Source organism: Podarcis raffonei, chromosome 13 (assembly GCF_027172205.1).
Source record: "Podarcis raffonei isolate rPodRaf1 chromosome 13, rPodRaf1.pri, whole genome shotgun sequence".
Lineage (NCBI taxonomy): Eukaryota > Metazoa > Chordata > Lepidosauria > Squamata > Lacertidae > Podarcis > Podarcis raffonei.
The window spans coordinates 53,464,017-53,485,940 of NC_070614.1; the positions used below are offsets into that span (position 1 = coordinate 53,464,017).

The window sequence follows — 21,924 nt, forward strand, 5'->3', positions numbered from 1 at the left end:
ACGGTTAGTCCCAGTCCTGGAGGGATTTTGCGCTTCCCCTCTACAGAGGCCATCCTCCAATGTGCATAATCGGGGCAGGTGGATAGAATCTTCCTGTTTCGCTACGTGGCAAGATTTGAGCTAGAAGCTCACAGAACTTTTTTTTCACCCAGTGCATTCATTTCGATTTAAAGTCCTTAAGAGAGAATGTTGCATCTGCATTTGGGAAAAGTTCAGGAGAAGGGCAACCCAAATTATTAAGGGGGTGTGGCGATAAAGGTTGTGGCCTTTGAGGATTTTGGGGGGGCCAGAGAAAAGGCAAGCAAGAGGCGACAACAGACCCTCTTCCGAGCTGATCTGTCAGGTGTCCCGATTACGTGCAGAACTGAACAGCTTTTATAGGAATGGCAAACTTATCCCAATGAGATGAGAAATGAGCATTGCATGGGAAAAAGCACAGGAACTCAGCATCGCTGCTCAAATCCTCCTTGCTGGGTTCGAAAACACGCCAGTGCAAGTACTGTGGTACCTCTGGATGCGAACGCGATGCGTTCTGGAGCCCCGTTCGCATCCAGAAACAAACACGACCCGCGTCTGCGTGTGCACGGGTCACGATTTGCCGCTTCTGCGCATGCTCGTGACGTCATTTTGAGCGTCTGCGCATGCGCGAGTGGCAAAACCCGGAAGTAACGCGCTCTGTTACTTCCGGGTCGCCGCAGAGCGCAACCTGAAAACGCTCAACCTGAAGCATATTCAACCCGAGGTATGACTGTAGATAAATAGGTACCGCTGCGCCGGGAAGGTAAACGGCGTTTCCGTGCGCTCTGGCACTCATCATGGTGTCCCGTTGCGCCAAATGCAGTTTAGTCCTGCTGGCCACATGACCCTGAAAGCGAGATGAGTGCCACAACCCCAGAGTCGTTCGTGACTGGACTTAACCGTCCAGGGGTCCTTTACCTTACCTAACAGGCACCTGGCTGGCCACTGTGCGAATGGGATGATGGGCCATTGGGCCCGATCCACCAGGCTCTTATGATGTTCTATGGTATATACTGCTGATCCTCCTTTCCTTTCTCTTCCAGTATTCCAAATTCCTGGCGCTGGGCCTCCCCTTCTCCTTCACCCAGCAGGACATGCCGAAACTGCGCCGTCAGATGTACAAGGAGTTGTGCCACTGCAAGCTCACCGCGTGACGAGCTCACACACGCAGAACACACAAACACACACTCATACACACACAACACACACACACCCTCCCAAAGACCGACTTGGACGGCCGGACACACGACTCCTCCTGCTCCAGCTTCACAGCAGACATCCGATTTGGGGTGTGCGGAAGGCGGGCAGGGGGGGTCCTTAGGTCACTGGAACTCGTCGAGGTTGAACAAGCGGACTCGTTTGGGGGGCGGGGGGTGTCGTTTTTAACCCGAGTTAAATCCCCCTCCCCTTTCTTCTTTTTCTTCTTCTTCATCTTCCTGGTCTCTCGTTTTTGTTTCGTTCGTATTTAAAACCGACCTCCGGAGGGCCCTTTCTCCGGAGGTTGGTTCTGTTGGGGAAGTTGCGGGGATTTTTTGGGTGGGGTGGGGAGACACACAACGGATGGGTGGGGTTGAGGGCGAGCGGGTGGGATTGGGGAAGTTTCTTATAACCGAACATGCCCTCTGCACATGTTCCGCTCCGGATCGGAGGGAGGACTGGGGGGGGGATAGAGTCCAAAAACGAGGGACCAGGAAGGCGGGCACGGGGGGGGCGGCGGCATAAATTACCCTCCTGCCCCCCCAGCTTCTCCCTCTTCTTTATCTCGCCCTGTTGGTTACTTGTGTTAGTGGATAATGTATGTTCTGGTTTTTATCCCCCCCCCCCTCAAGGGAGAGGGAGTTGGAACAGGGGAAGAAGGGGCTCTGGTGGGCGGGGGGGCAGGTTTCTACACTGGGGCCGAGATAACGGAAACAAGCATTTTTTTATACGATGGCTACCATTGTGGGTAATAAAAGAAAAAGCATTCTTTGGAGAAAAAGGCATTTTCTAACCTCCTTGCGGTGCGTGGCGTTGTACAAAGGTGTTCTGTGCAGTTTTACGAGGCGAGCAAAGAGTTTTGCACCTCCTGCCCTAGATCCGCTTTTTAAAAACAATATATATATAGAGAGAGAAAAGGACGCGGGTGGCGCTTTGGTCTAAACCTCTGAGCCTCTTGGGCTTGCCGATCGGAAGGTCAGCGGTTTGAATCCCTGCGACGGGGTGAGCTCCTGTTGCTCGGTCCCTGTTCCTGCCAACCTAGCAGTTCGAAAGCACACCAGTGCAAGTAGATCAATAGGTACCGCTCTGGTGGGAAGGTAAACGGCGTTTCCGTGCGCTGCTCTGGTTCGCCAGAAGCGGCTTAGTCCTGCTGGCCACATGACCTGGAAGCTGTACGCCGGCTTCCGGCCAATAATGCGAGATGAGCGCTGCAACCCCAGAGTCGGCCACGACTGGACCTAACGGTCAGGGGTCCCTTTACCCTTTACCATTTTTATATAAAGAGAGAAACAAAGCAAGGTCCTAAGCCTTTGTGGTGTAGAACACTGTTGGTGGCTATGCTCTAACTCCACACACAGGGGCAGCAGTGCCTTTGAATCCCAGTTTCTGGAAACTTGCAAGTTTCCCACTGGGACATCTGGTCAGCCACTGGGAGAACTGGATGAGGCCTGCTTTGGCCTGACCCAGCAGGTTCCCCTCTCACCCTGCAATAGAGGAGCTTCGACAAGTGTGATAAAACCTCGGGAAAGGTTTTTTTTAGGGAGGGGAGCATTCATCCGGCCTTCTTGGGCTGGAGGGTGGGGGCTATGTCCCTCAATAGATCTGCGGCCTTCTCCCTCCATGGCAAGCAAGATAAATCGGTGTGGGAACCGGGTTTTTAAAATGGAACCTCCAGAGCGCCATTTCTCCCGGTTGATTTTGCTGGGTAAGTTGGGGGTCGGGGGGATTGCAGGTAAGGGGGTGTGATTGAGTTAAGGGGGGGATTAACACTGGAGGTCCGAAGGCAGCGCCATTTGTTGTGATCAAACGCAGAGCAAGGTAGCTCTCACTTTTCTCTGTCGGCCCTGTTACCTTTTCCACTGAGCTCAAAGTGGCATACGCGATTCTCCACATCCACCCAATTCTTCATCTTATCCCATCAACCCTCGAAGTAGACTTTTGTTGTTGAGTCGTTTAGTCGTGTCCGACTCTTTGTGACCCCTGGACCAGAGCACGCCAGGCGCTCTTGTCTTCCACTGCCTCCCGCAGTTTGGTCAAACTCATGCTGGTAGCTTCTAGAACACTGTCCCACCATCTCATCCTCCGTCATCCCCTTCTCCTTGTGCCCTCCATCTTCCCCAACATCAGGGTCTTTTCCAGGGAGTCTTCTCTTCTCATGAGGTGGCCAAAGTCTTGGAGCCTCAGCTTCAGGATCCGTCCTCCCAGTGAGCACTCAGGGCTGATTTCCTTAAGAATTGATGCGTTTGATCTTCTTGCAGTCCATGGGACTCTCAAGAGTCTCCTCCAGCACCAGAATTCAAAAGCATCCATTCTTCGGCGATCAGCCAAGACTAGGCTGAGAAAAGCAGCGGCTGGACCAAGCTCACCCAGTGGCCGGGGGGTGGGTGGGTGGGATTCGAACCCTGGTCTCTCCCAGGCCCTAGTCCAACACACTAACCACCCCTGGCTTTCTGCTGGAGGAAACGCAGGCATTGTGGGAGAGAGGATAGTGGGAGAGCCATTCTAAAATCGGAGCCAAGCGTTATGAAAGCAGGGGGGCGTGCTCATTTGGGGGGGGATGGAGCAAATTCCCCACAATATGTGTGTGGTACGTTCCAATGTGGATCTCTGCTAAACATACACAGTGTGTGTTTATGGAGCATCTTTCGTGGGCATCACACACCCCTTGGTGCAAGAAGTCCTGCTGACTACCTGGTTTTTGCTGCACTATTAGTTTTCCTTGAACCCAGTCCTCCCTGTAGTGACTCATCGGCTGGATTGAAAGCCTGTGTGCTTTTTCTCCTCCGCAACGGCTCTGGGAGTGAATCACTCGGGTTACTCAGAGCCAGGAATCTTTTCTAGTCCAGCTCAAAATATTCTGGCCACTGGTTTCTTCCTCCTAGCAGGGCATAGGCCTTCATGGACAAGGGGGACGGGCCAGGGGCTTTAATTATAAAGATATTTATGGACCGCTGTATCGCAAAAAAAAGGATTGAAGTGGTCTGCAAGAATACCTATGTACTGTAAAATCAACTAACTATTGCAGAAAGATAATGGTCTCCATTGCCTGCACATCTCTGGAAGTGCAGAAATGTTTTCAGCAGGTGTTTAAGAGCTGGCACAGAAGGTGTCAGTGGCAGGGAGTCCCACAGGAACGTGCCAAAGACACAAAAGGCTCGGTTTCTTGTCGTTAAAACATGCCTCGCAAATCCAGAAAATCAGATAATCTCAATGATAAAGCTGAAGTATAAGGGTCCAGAAAGTCCCTAAACTTACTCCATTGAACCTGGCTTGGTTTTAAAGGTAGGGTGGCGCTGTGGGGTAAACCACAGAGCCCAGGACTTGCCGATCAGAAGGTCGGCGGTTCGAATCCCCATGACGGGGTGAGCTCCCGTTGCTCGGTCCCTGCTCCTGCCAACCTAGCAGTCTGAAAGCACCTCAAAGTGCAAGTAGATAAATAGGTACCACTCCAGGGGGAAGGGAAACGGCGTTTCCATGCGCTGCTCTGGTTCGCCAGAAGCGGCTTAGTCCTGCTGGCCACAGGACCCGGAAGCTGTATGCCGGCTTCCTCGGCCAATAAAGCGAGATGAGCGCCGCAGCCCCAGAGTCGGTCACGACTGGACCTAATGGTCAAGGGTCCCTTTACCTTTACCTAAGATGGGGCAACAACTTGGAGCTTCTCAGATGCTAGGAAAGCTTAGGTCTGCCTGTGGTGTTGTTGTTGATTTTATAGATTTGTATCCAATGAGACCATATAACACCGGTCCTAAAAGACCTACATTGGTTCCCAGGACGTTTCCAAGCACAATTCAATGTGTTGGTGCTGACCTTGAAAGCCCTAAACGGCCTCAAAGGCCCAGTAGACCTGAAGGAGCATCTCCACCCCCATCGTTCTGCCCAGACACTGAGGTCCAGCTCCGAGGGCCTTCTGGCGGTTCCCTCCCTGCGAGAAGCGAGGTTGCAGGGAACCAGGCACAGGGTCTTCTCGGTGGTGGCGCCCGCTCTGTGAAACGCCCTCCCTTCAGATGTCAAGGAAATAAACAACTATTTGACTTTTAGAAGACATCTGAAGGCAGCACTGTATTGCGAGATTTTTAACGTCTGACGTTTTACATTTTTTTAATGTTATGTAAACCGCCCAGAGTGGCTGGAGAAACCCAGCCAGATGGGCGGGGTATAAATAATAAAATTATGATGATGATGCTGCCCTTCGTCCGAAGATCCCAGGGCAGTTCACAACAGAAACATACAAAATGAGAACACAAAATAAAACAAAAATGCTTGCAAACATGGTAGGAGAGCGTGGGGACCCCATCCTTCTTGATTATTGGCGATGCTGACTGGGGCTGATGGATGCTGTCAATTCCAACATTTTCCGCATCTCTCTGCATTTTGCTTTTTAAAAAAGTGCCTTGGCACCCTGGATCAGTTTCAAGGTGGCCAAGGAAGTTCAGGTGAGGGTTTTGTTTGGCTGCCTCGACAGCAGATTTTTGGTATTTACAAGGTGCCTGTTGTGGGCCCCTAAATCGTTTAAGAAAAGTAAAATATAAGAGGTGGTGGTTTGTTTTTAGGAGAGAAATCGGCTGTTGCAGCCCACCTTAGATTGGACTGCTCACCTATAATAAAGAAAATAAAATATTTTGGGGGAGGGGAAAGGAACAGGCCAGTGGAGAAACAGAGGGGGGAACCCAGCCCAGTGGGTCAGAAGAAGGGGATCCTGACCAGTGGATCAACAGGGGAGGATCCGATCCACCCTCTCAGATACAAGAGGGTTTGTGGGGTGGGGGAAGTTTTCCCGTTTCAAAGGTAGAGGGATCAGGAAATTTGGCCTTTTTGGGGAGGGAGGGCCCAAATCCTCCTGCCCAGGAACTTCCACAGCACCTAAAAGGGGGCTCCCTTGTAATGGGGGGGGTGGCCTTTTGCAAAAAATAAATAATGCAAATTATTTTGTTTTTTTGAAAAAAAAATTGGGAAGGTTTTTTGGGGGGGTCTCTTAAAAATGCACCCAGTACTTAAATTTCAGTCCAGCCCTTTAAACTTTGGGGGGGGGGGAGAAATCTTCCTGCCCAGGAACTTCCACAGCTCCTAAAAGGGGGCGGGCTTGTAATGGCCTGGGGGTGGCAAAAAAAAAAGGAAATTATTATTTTTTTGCAAAAAAAAAATTGGGAAGGTTTTTTTTGGGGTGGGGGTCTCTCAAAAATGCACCCAGTGCTTAAATTTCAGCCCAGCCATTTTAACTTTTTTGGGGGGGTGATTTTGTCAGCCTCCTCCTGCCACCCCCCCCCCAAGGCTTATATCACGTGGTCTCTGCCCTCCCCGCTGGACAAAGGCAGCAGGCCCAAAATTCAGGCCCCAACGCCTAACCACGTGGGCCTTTTTCCTCTCCCTGTCTCCCCCCCTCCTTAGAACCGCCTCCTCCCCATTCGGGCTCCCATTGGCCCGCCGTCTCGACGGACGCGGCCGGCGACCAACCAGAGCCCGGCGCTCCCCGTTGACGTCACGACGCCCGAGTTCTTTCCACCTCTCCCTTTCCCCCAACCCCCCACGCTCCCCTCTCTCGGTTTGACGTCACCGTTAAAAAAAAAACCCGCCCGTCACGGATCCCCCTCGTCCAATGGGGAGGCGGCGGCGGCGAGCCGCCGGCCAATGGCGTCTCCGGAAGCGGAGGAGGGGGAAGGCGGCGGGCCAATGGGGGCGAAGCCGGTCGGGGAGAAGAGCGCGGGGCCAATGGCGTGAGGCGGGCGGCTGGGCGGGCTCAGGGGGAAGAGGGCCAATGGAGGAGGGGCCGCGGGGCGGGGCCTCGGCGGGATGTTATAAGGGGGAGCGAGGCGGGCGGGGCTAGGACCTTTTCCCCAGGATGTCTGCGAGTCAAGAGAGCCGGTGAGTGAGCGGGCGAGGGAGAGAGAGCGCGCGAGTCAGGGCCTCCCCCCCATTTTCCCCACATAGGCCCGTCCAGGCCTCTTTTCCTCCCTCAAGGTTCTATCGGAGGACCGAACCATTACGCGGCAAAGGGGGGGGGGGTTCAACAGGCGAAAGAGAGGCGCTTTCCTCACAGCGAAAGAACCGCGAATTGTTTCCTCCTCCTCCTCCTCGCCTTCCTCCATTTTGTTCCCTCGCTTTTAAGTCCCCCACCTCGGCTCATTCCACGTGGCCGGCTAGGTCGGAGCCGTCGCCCCCCCCCCATTTTCGGGAGTGGACCCGTCCTCCCCCCTTAAGGTCTCTGCGGCTTTGGGCCGAGACCATTTTCATCGCGGGGGGGGGGGAAGAAAAAAAAGCCGGAACGGGCCTTGCTCCCCAATACCGGCGTGTGAAGAACTTCCTTCGCCGCCATTTCGGCCGGGAGGGAGCGCGGGGCGTCGGTTCCTGTAATGGCGCTGTCTCTTATTTTCCCCCCTTTGGGGGGTTTTATCTCCCCCAAGTTTTTTTTCCCTCGAATGCTCGCGGGCGCTTCCATTTTTCGCCGAGAAAAAGGGGGGAACCTCTTTAAGGCTTTTTTTGGTGAAGAGAAGAGGAGGCGATATTCTTTCCGTGCCGAGTGTCCCCCGTGTGGAGGGCGAAAGGAAAAAAAGGCGGCCTGTCCTTTTTCCCCCTCTTCCCCCTCCCCTTTTTTCAGCCATTTTGAGCCTTTCCCTCTTACACAAGTTTTTCTCTTCCCCCCCTCCCATTTTTCCTCAGTGGTCTGCTCCTTTCCCCCCCCCCTCATTTGGACTCGCCCATCCTTTTCCCGCTCCCCCCCCGGGGGGTAGTTGGGCAATTCCATTTCCGCACCGCGCAGACTTAGCAGGGGCGAGCCCATTTTAGAGAAATAGGGGGGACAGAAGCAGCGCTGCCTTTCTTTCTCCCCCCGCCGCGGGCGCGTCCATTTCTCCCTTCGTTTCTCTCCCCCCCCTTCTCCCGCCCTGCCTATTGTCCTGTCGCTTCGCATCCGGGAACTCTGCGCCCGTGACGTCACGGGCCTGTGGCCAGAGGCGCGGGGAGGGAGGAGCCTCTTGCCCTTAAAAGGAAAGCAGGAAGAAAGAGGGAGCGGGAGGCACGTGGGGAGCGGCGAATGGGCCGCCAGGGGACACGTTCAGCTTACGGCATCGCCTCCCTCCGCTCCAGCTAGGACGGGGGTGGCTGGGAGGAATAGCTGGAGCTGGCAAAGGGGGCCTGTGGAACTCACAGCCACAAGAGCAGGGGAGGAGAGAACGAGCTCGACTGGATCAGGCATTGCCTCCTTCCTCTCCAGCTATGACTGGGGTGGCTGGGAGGAATAGCTGGAGTTGACAAAAGGGGCCTTTGGAACTCACAGCCACCAGATCAGGTGAGGAGAGAACAAGAGCTTTGCTGGATCAGGCCAGTAGCAGTGTACCTCTGGCCAAACAAGTGGGAAAGTCCTGGTGATGGTCAACTTCTGACCTTCCGAGGGGTAAACCCTGATTTTTCACAGCGGGTGGTGGTGCTGGTCTCTAGTTGTCACATAAGGCCATTCCTTACATAAGCTATTGCAAAACAGAGTGCCTTTTGGAGCCATAATAATATGCTATGGGTGGGGAGGGCATTGATATTTTCCTGGTTGCTCATTTGAGCGCTTCTAAAATGTTGTTTTTCTTCCTCTAGACCTAGAGACAATGGCCCCGAAGGGATGGACCCCGATGGTGTCATTGAGGTGAGAAACTACCCATGTCCGGAGTCAGTTGGATAACTAAACAATGGGGAAAACATTTCTGTATCCCGACCAACACAATGGCATCCAGAAAACCCTTTTGGGTGCTTGGGTGTTTCTTTTGAGAGGTTTGGGGCTTGGCTGAGGGAGCTCACCTTTCCCTGCTTCTCCCTACAGAGCAATTGGAACGAGATCGTTGACAGTTTCGATGACATGAACTTGTCGGAGTCCCTCCTGCGAGGAATCTACGCCTATGGTTTTGAGAAGCCCTCCGCCATCCAGCAGCGAGCCATTCTCCCTTGTATCAAGGGTGAGGCTAACTACTCAAGCCCACATCTTCAAAAGTGGGTGGGGGCCCTGTGTAGAAGGAGGGGAGTATAGGGAAAGGCAGGCAGCGAAAAAGAGAAGACATTGATTTCTAAGTTGACTGGCGAGCAAGCATTTAAGCCCCATATAGCAGAATATATGCAGCAAATGATCCCAAACTGACTTCCGCTTAGATTGCTGCTTCAGTTAAGTTTAGTATTGCCAGAAAAGGGACTTTGCTGCATCAGATCAGCATCCTGTTCTCAGGCCAGCCAGATTCCCCAAACAGTAAAATCCTAACACAACTAGCATTCAGAGGTTCCCTTTATGCTTCCATAGTTGTGTGGAGAAGTCCGTCCTTTTGTCTGCCCTCCAGATATTTTGGGCTTTCATTTCCATTAGTCCTCTATCGACGTGGCTCTTCTGGCTAGGAATGATGGGCATTTGCAGTCTTAAAAATCTGACATGCACCAGGATGAGGTGGGGGCTGATTTTTTTCTGATCAGCAATACTAGGCAGAAAGAAAGGAATTTTGGGAGATCTTTCCATGTTATTCCCACCCAACACTGCAAATGCAGCTGTCCTACTTGCCTCCGATTTTTTTCTCCATCATCCCCCTTGCTACTGGGCAAAGAGGCACCTCTGAATGTGGTGACTGTCTTATATCTAGCAGGGGGATATAAACGTTACCCTATTCATCCCAGCACAGCGTTCCTCCCCGTGGCTGTCTGCTGGTTCATGCTGGGGAAACACTTAGCCTGTCACAGCACCCTCTTGAGGTTCGCGATATGTGCTATTAGTTCTTTGTGTGTGTGTGTGACACCGTCCTGCTTTCCTTCTGCCCAGGTTACGATGTGATTGCTCAGGCCCAGTCTGGCACTGGGAAGACCGCCACTTTTGCGATCTCCATCTTACAGCAAATTGAGCTAGACCTGAAAGCTACCCAAGCACTGGTCCTGGCCCCAACAAGAGAGTTGGCTCAGCAGGTAAGCCTTCCCCCCCCCTCTTTCCAGCCCATAGTAGTAATAATTTATTATTTATACCCCGCCCATCTGGCTGGGTTTCCCCAGCTACTCTGGGCAGCTCCCAACAAAATATTAAGAACACCATCAAACATTAAGAACTTCCCTAAACAGGGCTGCCGTCAGATGTGCACAGCTTTGTCTTGTATAAAAACACGTGTCCTCTTTTTGCAGGTGGAACTGAGGGCCCCAAAAAACGCCAGAGGTCTTCATTCATTCCTCTGGTTTAATGGGCAAAGAGGCGCCTTTATAAACTGTCTGACAGACAGAACGTGCACAGGTGAAGCTTTATCCATAATTGCATTTCTGTACTAGGAAAGGCTTAACCTGTTGGAGTTTCTGCCTGCCGCACAGCTGTGAAAGGCGCAACGACCCTGCTTCTCTTCCCCCTTCCACCTAAATCTGAGCAGACGTGTATAACGTTTCACTGTAAATCAACAACACGGTGAATGAATTTGCTTTCCTGCAGGGTTAGAGACTTTTTATAAAAAAAAGTTTCTATTCAATTTATATCCTGCTGTAAACCTTCCTGGATCAGGCCAAGGCCATAAACCCATGGCCCATCTAGTCCCATAATCCTGTTCTTGCCTTGAGTTTCTCCAACCTCTCTTAAAGCCATCTGAGTTGGTGACCTTTGCTGCCTCCTGAGGGAGGGAGTTCCACAGACTAACTGCGTGAAGGAGTACTTCGTCTGTCCCCTTAAGTGACCCTACTTGCCTCCCAGCCATTGGCTCCCAACCTCTTGTGTCCTGCGTCTCCTTCCCTGGCGTGCAAGAGCATTTTGAGGGGCTTTATTTTCCTCCTGGCCTGGTCCCGCTTCACAAAGTGACGCCAAAGAAGCTTGCCGCTGAAGGAAGGAATCTCTGCCTCCGCTCTGATCCTGTTCTCTTCCGTCTGTCTTCCCTCCCCCTGCCAGTTGACGAAAGAGGCACCTTGCAAAAGTGGGGGCCTTTTTTTCTCCGGCCGGGGGACAGCGACCATCCCTATTCATCCCAGCACAGTGTCTCTCATGGCTGTTTGCTGGTTCATGCTGGGGAAACAAACGTGTTGGCACCGGGAGGCCATTGCCCTTGACCAGCACCAGGTAAGAGAATCCAGGCCCCGCTAACAGCTCTGCCCCTCTTGTCTTCCCACAGATCCAGAAGGTCGTGATGGCCCTAGGAGACTACATGGGCGCCTCCTGCCATGCCTGTATAGGCGGGACTAACGTCCGCGCCGAGGTGCAGAAACTGCAGATGGAGGCCCCCCATATCATTGTCGGGACCCCCGGACGCGTCTTTGACATGTTGAACAGGCGATACCTGTGTAAGTATCTGCATTCTTCAGTTTCCCTCCAGGTAGCAGCACAATCTGCAACTCATGATCTTACAATCTTTATAATAATAGTTTGTTATATGTACCCCGTCCATATGGCTGGGTTTCCCCAGCCAGTCTTGGTGGCTTCCAACAAAGATTAACAATACATTAAAATGTCACACATTAAAAACTTCCCTAAACGGGACTGGTAAATAAATTCAAAAGGGAGAAAAACACAAATGCCTGTAACGTTACGGCAGGTTGAAAGCAGCATACGGTTCAATGTTGGCTTGTTGCAGGACATTTCCCACAACTTCTGGTCTGCCTATATTTTTATGTAATAAGTTAGCTTAATTGTAGTTATTACAGATTAAGCCAGTGTTTCCCAACCTTGGGCCTCCAGTTGTTTTTGGACTACAACTCCCATCACCCCTAGCTAGCAAGACCAGTGGTCAGGGATGATGGGAATTGTAGTTCAAAAACAGCTGGAGGCCCAAGGTTGGGAAACACTGGATTAAGCTTTCTCAATCCATTTGGCTCCAGTAGGCTGCCATGACCTTAGCAGCAGTTTTAAGGTTAGACACTATACTTCCACCAGAATTTGAATCCATAGATTCAGGTTCTGCATTCTGCAGCGGCAGCAGAACAAGCTGGCCCCATCTTCCATTGGAGATCCCTTCGGATATTTGAAGCGGGGTACTGGGTGGGATAGAAATAATAGGGTATTGGGTAGAAATAATTTTTTTTTATTATGGGTGCCCTCAATCTTCTCCATACTCGACACACCCAACTTCCTCCAAGCGTTCCTCATCAGGACTTTGTTACCAGCCTTGTCTCTGGCTTGTGTGACTTTGCTCTTGGCAGCAGAGTTGCCATTTTCATAAGCAGATCCGTATCGCCCCGTCTTGCTGTTCTATGATGATCTCCCATGCGTGTCATCTGACTCCCATCAACCCTCCATATTTCCCTCCCGGTTGGCGTTCTGCTGTGCTGGGAGAGAAAGGTGCGGGTTTCGGAAGTGATCATAGCTCTTAAAAGATTCCTGAGAACAGCAGCTTCACCCGGACGCCATCCCATTAAGGGGACAATCTTAACACACACACCCCTCAAAGTCCTCACCAAGGCTCCTTTGTCTCTGCAGCGCCCAAGTTCATCAAGATGTTTGTGCTGGATGAGGCCGACGAGATGTTGAGCCGAGGTTTCAAGGACCAGATCTATGACATCTTCCAGAAACTGAGTGGGAACACACAGGTACGGTAATTTCTCACCTCACTGGGGCAGAGAGTTCCACAGGGCTTGGCCAATGGTACCAAAAGCTCATCGTCATGAAATGAGCCTCATTAGGCTCTTTAGATCTCTGTGATGGAAGGTTTAGGCCAGTGGTGGCCAAATTCAGCACTCCAGTTGTTTTGGGACTATCATCCCTGACCACTGGTCCTGTTAGCTAGGATTTAGTCATTTAGACATGGGTATTTATTGAATTCTATAACAAACAAATCTCATTCATCACGTTATTTACAATTATTCTCCCTCCCTTCCTCTGGACTTCCCTCAAGTCCCCCTCTGCTGAGTTATTTAGTTTTATTTATTGTATCCTGCTTTTCCTACACAAAAATAAAATCCCTTATCATTTATCTGATGATGAGTTGTAGTCCAAAACAGCTGGATTGGCCATCGCTATTAAGCAAACTTTGAGGTGCCCTGGACCTAAATTGCTCGCAGCTTTGTTCAAGGACCTTGAACCCAGCTCACATACTCTGTGCCAGGTGATTCCCCCCCCCCCCAGTAACCCGACTGCCACATTCTGCAGCAGCTGGAGGCTCCTGAGCCCAGACCCATGGCAGCCCCACATAAAGCACATAGCCTTGAGGGTACCAATGTATTGACCCTCTGCCCCCTTTCCAGGTGGTGCTTCTGTCTGCCACCATGCCCATGGATGTCCTGGAGGTGACCAAGAAATTCATGCGGGACCCGATCCGTATCCTGGTCAAGAAGGAGGAACTCACCCTGGAGGGTATTAGGCAGTTCTACATAAACGTGGAGAGGGAGGTACGTGGCGACTGTTACGCGGGACTCGTGGGGTGGCCGGGAGGAGGTGTTGATTTAAATTCGGGGTGGGTCTTCTACTTCGCTTTATAACTCCACCTCCCTCTCGTGCCAAAGGAGTGGAAGCTGGACACCCTGTGCGATCTGTACGAGACCCTCACCATCACCCAAGCCGTCATCTTCATCAACACCCGAAGGAAGGTGGACTGGCTCACCGAAAAGATGCATGCCCGGGACTTCACAGTTTCCGCCATGGTGGGTGAACGAGCCTTTTCTTGCGGGGGGGGGGGAGTCCTGTTCAGGGTTGTCGGATGGCGATGTCTCAAGTCTCTAAATTTGCTCCTGTGGAAGCCGTGTTAATAGGGTTGTAGGCAAGAAACAGTGGTAGGTAAGTGGCAATAAAATATTTTTTAAAAACTAAACTAGATAGTGGTTTTTTCAAGCCCACCCCCCTTCTGTATGCTATAAAAAGCATTGTTCAGAATAGGGGGTTTCGCAACCCACTGAAATTGAAAGCAGTAGCAATTGCAGTTACTCTAAATCAAATTAAAACTTTAGTTTAATGCAGCAAAACTGTTGAACTTCAACCAGCAATCACCAGCTTTTCAAAGGCATTTACAATACATCCTTGCCTCTTTGCACTGTTCTCAATAATCTCCCTGCCCATTGAACTAGATAATTACGGCATCACCTGTATTCCCTTCCCCCTCCCCTTAAAAAATTTGGCCACCAAGGATTAGGCAGAAGAAAGGCATGCTGTGAAATTTAACGAAGGTGTGGCTTTTAAAATTGTCAATAAATTTAGTTTTCTCAACAACGGGAGGAAATGGTAAAAGTTTCAACCTTCGAATAAAGAAAAAACAGTAATTTAAGCGATCTGAAAAAAAGCATGCAATTCAGATAAGCAATAGTGTCAACACCATGTAAGAAACAAGATTATCCAAAAGTGAGATCAGGGCACAAGTCAGATGCTTTTGTAATGTGATGCCAGAAGAAATAAGGAAAAATGGGAATAGTCACGTTTCCACACCCCAGCAAAATGAGAGAGGGTTGTTGGGTTCTATTCTTTTCCATGAACATACAAAGGGAGATTAAGGTGCTGGGGTGAAAACCAAGTCTCTGGAACCTTTTCCGCCTTCTTGCAGCATGGAGACATGGACCAGAAAGAGCGCGATGTCATCATGAGGGAGTTCCGCTCTGGCTCCAGCCGTGTCCTGATCACCACAGACTTACTGGTGAGTGGGGGGTGTGGAAGAGGGACACCTGCTGCATGTTGGATGATTCAGGAGAGGTTGAACTGTGGAACTCACTTCCACAGTGGGCAATCACGGCCAAGAACAAATTCATGGAAAACGCCCTTGTGCAGTGCAGATTAGTTGCACTGCAGAGAGCTTGCTGGGGAGGCCACGCATTACAAGGAACACAAAATAACTTTAGCAAGGTTTTAATAACAAAAACTCCTTTTGCATTAAATATATCAACAAGCATGACCCATCCACCGGGGTACTGAGAGAGCTCTTTATATACTATACCCAATTGCCGACACAGCTTAATTAACACAACTTAACAGCACCTGCTATACTGCTTCACAGCTGTAAAACTGAGTCTGGCCCTTAAAAGACATACACATCTTGTGGAACAATAATTTAAATTTAAAGAGGCCATTCAACACTCGCATCGTGCTTGTGGGTCTGCCATGTTTGTCCGGTTGGCGCCCCACCCAAGGAGATTCCCTCTCTGCCTGGCTGGCGCAGTGCTGCTGGCGGATTGTAGCTCCTTGGCACACGAGTCGCGGGGGCTGCTCTTCCCCATGGCTGGCACCCACCACCAAGGTGCCCTGCCACGTAGCAGCCGCCCACAGTTGAAAACTCCAAGCGTAACAGGGTGATAACTGTTGGCGAAGCTGCTAAACTGTCCCCACTTCTCATTCCCAGGCCCGTGGCATTGATGTCCAGCAGGTGTCCCTGGTCATCAACTACGACCTGCCAACCAACCGTGAGAACTACATACACAGGTGAGATCCTTTTTTTTCCTCCCCTTTCTGGTCCTTCTCAGGCTTCTTGGATTGCAGGGGGTTGGACTTCAGGACCTCTTTGGTTTCCGTTCCAACCCTTCTGTGTTAAGATGGCCGGCTCTCCTTCCTTGGTGGTTTTTAAGCCGAGGCTGGGTGATGCCCTTCTGCGATTCCAGCCCAGTTGGCCACCTGCTTACCTCCTGCTCCCCCCAGTAAACGCTTCTCTGTCGTGAAATGATGCACGTCTACAAAAATGTGTCGCCAGCGGGAAAAGTTTCGAAAGCTATGGTGTGGTGGCAGCAACAAATTGCAAAGCCAAGAAGCATTAGTCCTACCAAACCTGCCACCAGATATCTGGAACCACTCTTTAATATAATGCAAAGCAACAACCACGCCATGATGGTGTTGTGGTGCTGTTGCGGTCACACAGGTGGTGCTGCTGTGGGTTAAACCACAGGGCCTAGGGCTTACCGATCGGAAGGTGGCCGGTTCGAATCCCCTTGACGGGGTGAGCTCCCGTTGCTCGGTCCCTGCTCTTGCCGACCTAGCAGTTCGAAAGCACACCAGTGCAAGTAGATAGATAGGTACTGCTGTGGCGGGAAGGCAAACAGCATTTTTATGCACTGTGGTTTCCGTCACAGTGTCCTGTTGCGCCAGAAGCGGTTTGTTCATGCTGACCACATGGCCTGGAAAGCTGTCTATGGACAAACGCCGGCTTCCTCGGCCTGAAAGCGAGATGAGCGCCACAACCCCAGAGTCACCTTTGACTGGACCCAACTTTTAGTGTGTTTTTGGTCTTTGTTGGAAGAGTGGCTGGAGAAGCCCAGCCCAGATGGGTGGGGTACAAATAAAATATATTAATAATATTTATTATCTTGCCTAATGGGCACCTGGATCCACCAGGCCTTATGTCTTTTACCTTTTACCTTTTACCTGCTCCCCCCCCCCAGTAAACACTTTCCTCTTTCTTTCGAACCCCTCCAGGATCGGCCGAGGGGGCCGTTTTGGAAGGAAAGGAGTGGCGATCAACATGGTGACGGAAGAAGACAAGCGCACGCTTCGTGACATTGAGACATTCTACAACACCTCCATTGAGGAAATGCCTCTCAACGTGGCTGACCTCATCTGAGCTGCCTTTGTTAGGGGCTCACTGTGCCTGCAAGAACCCCCCCTTCCCGCCCCTCAATTAGGCACAATCCTCTCTTACCCCCCACCCTTACAAAAAGACCTGCCCTTTTCTATTTTTTTGAGTTTTCTTGCCTTTTGAATAAATGTCACTCTCTTTGGGGGCAGAATGACCTCTTTTAGTGTTTACTGGCGCCTTTTCTCTGTCTCGGTCTCTCCCCCCTCTTACTTGTCGACTTCATTAGGAATTTGGGGAGCAAATCGTAGACGCCACGATTCCTGGCATCTATAATCTCCCTGCTGTGCCCCACCCCACTCCCCACCGGGGGAAAAAGACGTATTTCATAGTCTCTTCAAAATTCAACCTTTCAACAAAATCGTGGTGCTATAGCAGGAAAGACGACCCCCCCCCACCCCTTGGAGAATCGAAAGGGTGTGGGTGTTTCTGTTTTCTCCCTGACTTAAAAATCATTGGTTCAGAAAAAGAAAAGAAAAAATCACTGATTCAAAGCAAATTGCCAAGACGTTTTGTTTTCCCCCTCCTCTGTGTATCTCAGAAATGAGACCTTTCCCCCCCCAAACACACTTTGTTAAGATAAAATCTAAAAAAAATTGAAAACTTTTCATACGGCAAAAAAATCTGTACGTGCAACCTTAAGACCTTTTTTTTTTTTGTATAGCTATTATTTATTCAAAAGGAAAGTTACAGTGACCAAAATAAACGTGATCTTGAGAAAACTCTATGCGCCTTGGGTGATTTTTGTGAATTTTTAAGAGAGGGAGGGGGGGTGCCTTACTTGACCATTTTCCTCCAAGAATATTAGTGCTATCAAAGTGGGGGGGGGTTGCTTTTATATAACAAGTTTTTCTTTCAAGGTCTTCAATCCTTTGAGGTAGCTTAGGCTAGACTGGCCCACAGGGGCTAGACACGAGGTCTAGAAGCTTGCTTTTTCAGGAGGAAGTGGCAGCAAGCTTCCATAGCTGTGATAGCTTTTTTTTAAATGGACAGCAGAGGGCTTTTAGATCCTGCTTTAAAGAAAGGTGTGCGATGCAGAATGAAGGTGTTTATCGCAGGTGCGAAGAACAGGAAATGCTAAGAAAGAGATCAGTAGGAAAAAAAGTCACGGAACCGAGAAGTTGCACAAAACAAATGAAATTCCATGAAATGAGAAGTAATCGACTAGAAATGTTATCTTATGGAAATAAACTAAAAAGAATCAAAAGGTTTAAGGGAAAAATTAGAAAAACCTAAAATTGAACAAAGCCTTAACGGGATGCCGGCTACAAACCTCGTTTCACTGAACTATTCAGTTTCCTCAGGAGGAAATAGAGAAATCATAAACCTTAAATGACAAAAAATAAAAAAAGGGAGTAGAACTTCCCGAAAATTCTGAAGTATTATAATCCTAGCTCGACCTAGGTGAAACAAAGCGCAGTAATAAAGGATTGAGGACTCAAAAGAGACGGTTTCTAATACTGAATTTGCAAAAAACGTTTGATAAACTAAATGGCAAGTTTTAGACAAAGCTTGGGTTTTGAAGTCGGAAAATGACAACGGTGGTGGTGCTTTGTTTGGGATCTATCCCTTGACCCCCTTTCCTCACCCTGTTCTTGTTGGGCAAGCAGAGCTGGGTGGGTTTTGCTAATGCACCTGGGAGCAGGTAAAGGGACCCCTGACCATTAGGTCCGGTCGTGGCCGACACGGGTTGCGTCGCTCATCTCGCTTTACTGGCTGAGGGAGCCGGCGTACAGCTTCCGGGTCATGTGGCCAGCATGACTAAGCCGCTTCTGGCGAACCAGAGCAGCGCACGGAAACGCCGTTTACCTTCCCGCCGGAGCGGAACCTATTTATCTACTTGCACTTTGGCGTGCTTTCGAACTGCCAGGTGGGCAGGAGCTCACCCCGTAGCAGGGATTTGAACCGCTGACCTTCTAATCGGCAAGCACTAGGCTCAGCGGTTTAGACCACAGTGCCACCCGAGTCCCTATATTACATTATTGTTATTGTATATTACATTAAAGGTAAAGGGACCCCTGACCATTAGGTCCCATCGTGGCTGACACGAGTTGCGGCGCTCATCTCGCTTTACTGGCCGAGGGAGCCGGCATACAGCTTCCAGGTCATGCGGCCAGCAGGACTAAGCCACTTCTGGCGAACCAGAGCAGCGCACAGAAACGCTGTTTACCTTCCCGCCAGAGTGGTACCTATTTATCTACTTGCACTTTGACGTGCTTTCGAACTGCTAGGTTGGCAGGAGCAGGGACCGAGCAACGGGAGCTCACCCCGTCACGGGGATTTGAACCGCTGACCTTCTGATCGGCAAGTCGTAGGCTCTGTGGTTTAACCCACAGCGCCACCCGCGTCCCCATATTTCATTGTGCAGGTGTCTTAATAATCCAATGCATTTTTAGTCTAAACTTTCCATGCCATCCTTTTGGCAAAGCCCTTTTGACTGCAGACTTTTCGAGTGTCTCTCCAGTTCGGTGTTTGGCACATCCCGATTCTCCTCCTGATCAGCAAGCCCTAGGCTCAGTGGTTTAACCCACAGCGCCACCCTTGGCAGCCTCCAAATGGGGTCCAAGGGCTGCCCCACAAAAAGCGTGCTGCAGTGATCTAGGCTTGGCTGCCTGGCCTTAAGCCATTGTCTGAAACGGCAGTAAATCATCTGTCTTGAAGCAAAGGTGTGGGGAGAGGACTTGGGGGACAAAAATAGGCTTGACCCGCCCATAGGTAGGCCCTGCTTCCAACCCCAGAGTTGCCCCATATGGGTACGCTTCTGAGGCATGATGGGAACTGTAGTCCAGACTATCTGGAGGGTTAGCATATAATAGCAGTGTGCCAGCTGTTCTTGAAGCCCCCGACTTATCCTTCCTGCAAAATCGGCATTGCGATTTCATGTTGTGAGATCTACAGGTATAGAGTGGCAGGCAGATTTGATAAATGAAAACGCTTGATGGAGTACGCTGAAATGGTGAAGTCGACTGAAAGACTCAAAGATAAGGACAAAAGAGACTTTTTTAAAAAAGACTGGGAACCTTTTAGGTCATACCTACAGAAACAATGTAAAGAAATAAACTCACTTGCAGGGTTTGACCAAAAACGTACAATTTGCAAAATTAATAGTGAAAATAGAAAAATGAGGGTAAAATTTTAGGACCACATTAAGGTAATAAGCAGGAGAAATGAATGTGTAAAAAACCAGGAAGGGAAGTCGGGAGGGGGCACTTGAGAATTCATTTTGTGTTTATATTGTTTGTGATTTTGTTAAGATGTAAAATTTAATAAAAATCATTTACCAAAAAAAATTAATAAAAACGCTAATGAGGCAAGCCACGTTGGAGCTGTGTTGCTCGGAAAGTGTGGGCTTATGACTACGGTACTTCGGTTCTATCTAATAACGTAAACCTTCCGTAAGCCAACAGGTGGCAGGTTCGATTCCCATCATTTGTTGTTGTTTAGTCGTTTAGTCGTGTCCGCCTCTTCGTGACCCCCTGGACCAGAGCACGCCAGGCACTCCTGTCTTCCACTGCCTCCCGCAGTTTGGTCAAAATCATGCTGGTAGCTTCGAGAACACTGTCCCACCATCTCGTCCTCCGTCGTCCCCTTCTCCTTGCGCCCTCCATCTTTCCCAACATCAGGGTCTTTTCCAGGGAGTCTTCTCTTCTCAGGAGGTGGCCAAAGTCTTGGAGCCTCAGCTTCAGGATCCGTCCTCCCAGTGAGCACTCAGGGCTGATTTCCTTCAGAATGGAGAGGTTGGATCTTCTTGCAGTCCATGGGACTCTCAAGAGTCTCCTCCAGCACCAGAATTCAAAAGCATCCATTCTTCGGCCATCAGCCTTCTTTATGGTCCAGCTCTCATGGCCACTGGTCCCATGACCTCCTGGCAAATAGAAGGGGAAGAAATGGAGGCAGTGAGAGATTTTACTTTCTTGGGCTCCATGATCACTGCAGATGGGGACAGCAGCCACGAAATTAAAAGACGCCTGCTTCTTGGGAGAAGGGCAATGACAGGCCTAGACAGCATCTGAAGAAGCAGAGACATCTCCTTGCCAACAAAGGTCCGTCTAGTTCAAGCTCTGGTTTTCCCAGTAGTGATTCCCATCACAGGCCACTGCATATTCCTGCATTGCAATTTATTGTGTATTTAATATTTGTGGAGAGCTGCCGAGAGAGGCCAGGGAAATTCAAGACAGATGGGTGGCATGATAAATAGTAAAATTATTATCACGATAGACGACACTCATGTTCCCATCCAGTTACAGAAGCCCCTGCTATCCTCCTCTGTCAAACGTTGCCCAATTCTCCTTTTGAGCCACCTTGAGCTGTGGTCCCAACCGTCAGGTTGGCGGCTGGGTTGGGCGGAAGAAACTCACTTGGCGCTCATTTTGGGTGTCTTCCCCATCACATGAGCGTCAGACTGTTCTACTGCGGGCTGAGATGAGGAAGGAGGACCTGCTGACTCACAGGCCAGCGAGGCCACCATGAGACACAGCCGGGTGATCTGTCTTCTCGGCCCAAGTCGGCTCACAGCTCATCTCCTGCACCAGAGACCACCGCCGCCTGCCTCAAGGCACCCAGTATTGCCAGCAGCATTGAGACCAGGAGGGCTGTTTCCTTTGTTGTTGTTTAGTCGTGTCCGCCTCTTGGTGACCCCCTGGACCAGAGCACGCCAGGCCCTCCTGTCTTCCACTGCCTCCCGCAGTTTGGTCAAACTCATGCTGGTAGCCTTGAGAACACTGTCCCACCATCTCGTCCTCCGTCGTCCCCTTCTCCTTGCGCCCTCCATCTTCCCCAACATCAGGGTCTTTTCCAGGGAGTCTTCTCTTCTCATGAGGTGGCCAAAGTCTTGGAGCCTCAGCTTCAGGATCTGTCCTTCCAGTGAGCACTCAGGGCAGTGGAAGACAGGAGTGCCTGGCGTGCTCTGGTCCAGGGGGTCACAAAGAGTCGGACACAACTAAATGACTCAACAGCAACCAAAGCAAGAATGCCCCACTTTGGCCTAATCTACCTGCAGTCCTCTTCTTACGTTCTCACGGTTTCTTTGTGTTTCATTTTTCTAAAATCCCCCCTTTTTATTTTATTTAGAAGGTTGATGCCCTGTCCCCCAGTGCTACCACTTGTGGGGCAGAGCGAGGCGGGAAAATCGCAGGTTTTTAAAGCACGCAAACTCTATATAGCAGAGCAGCAGCTGAACTGGAACCAGCTCCAGAAAGGCCCCTGGAAATAAATTTCAAAAAGGAATTTGCCTGGTGCCAAAAAGACCTCCCTGGAGGTT

The 21,924-nt window shown here is 50.4% G+C and overlaps 2 protein-coding genes and 1 non-coding gene across 3 annotated transcripts in view; all 3 read left to right on the forward strand.

Moving 5' to 3' along the window:
- Positions 1–1,996, forward strand: part of SENP3 (SUMO specific peptidase 3) — a 36,123-nt gene extending 34,127 nt beyond the window's left edge. Inside the window, exon 11 of the mRNA XM_053362214.1 lies at positions 1,062–1,996. Within this exon, the coding sequence (XP_053218189.1) occupies positions 1,062–1,172 (111 nt within the window). The 3' untranslated portion in view covers positions 1,173–1,996. The remainder of the gene's footprint in view (positions 1–1,061) is intronic.
- Positions 1,997–7,000: 5,004 nt separating this feature from the next.
- Positions 7,001–17,389, forward strand: EIF4A1 (eukaryotic translation initiation factor 4A1). Its single transcript, XM_053362222.1, has 11 exons — positions 7,001–7,074; positions 8,794–8,842; positions 9,017–9,149; positions 9,992–10,131; positions 11,304–11,472; positions 12,605–12,714; positions 13,369–13,512; positions 13,627–13,764; positions 14,655–14,744; positions 15,444–15,523; positions 16,508–17,389. Exons 1-11 carry the CDS (start codon positions 7,052–7,054, stop codon positions 16,650–16,652), a joined length of 1,221 nt encoding a protein of 406 aa, XP_053218197.1. The 5' UTR covers positions 7,001–7,051; the 3' UTR covers positions 16,653–17,389.
- LOC128401097 (small nucleolar RNA SNORD10) lies at positions 12,374–12,513 on the forward strand. Its single transcript, XR_008327444.1, has one exon. It is a non-coding gene; the product is annotated as a small nucleolar RNA SNORD10 (small nucleolar RNA).
- Positions 17,390–21,924: the final 4,535 nt, after the last annotated feature.

Coding starts and splice junctions, on each gene's coding strand:
- EIF4A1 (XM_053362222.1), top strand. CDS start 7,052: ATGTCTGCGAGTCAAGAGAGCCG. Junction 9,150..9,991: donor CATTCTCCCTTGTATCAAGG/GTGAGGCTAACT, acceptor CCTTCTGCCCAG/GTTACGATGTGATTGCTCAG. Junction 11,473..12,604: donor GTTGAACAGGCGATACCTGT/GTAAGTATCTGC, acceptor TTGTCTCTGCAG/CGCCCAAGTTCATCAAGATG.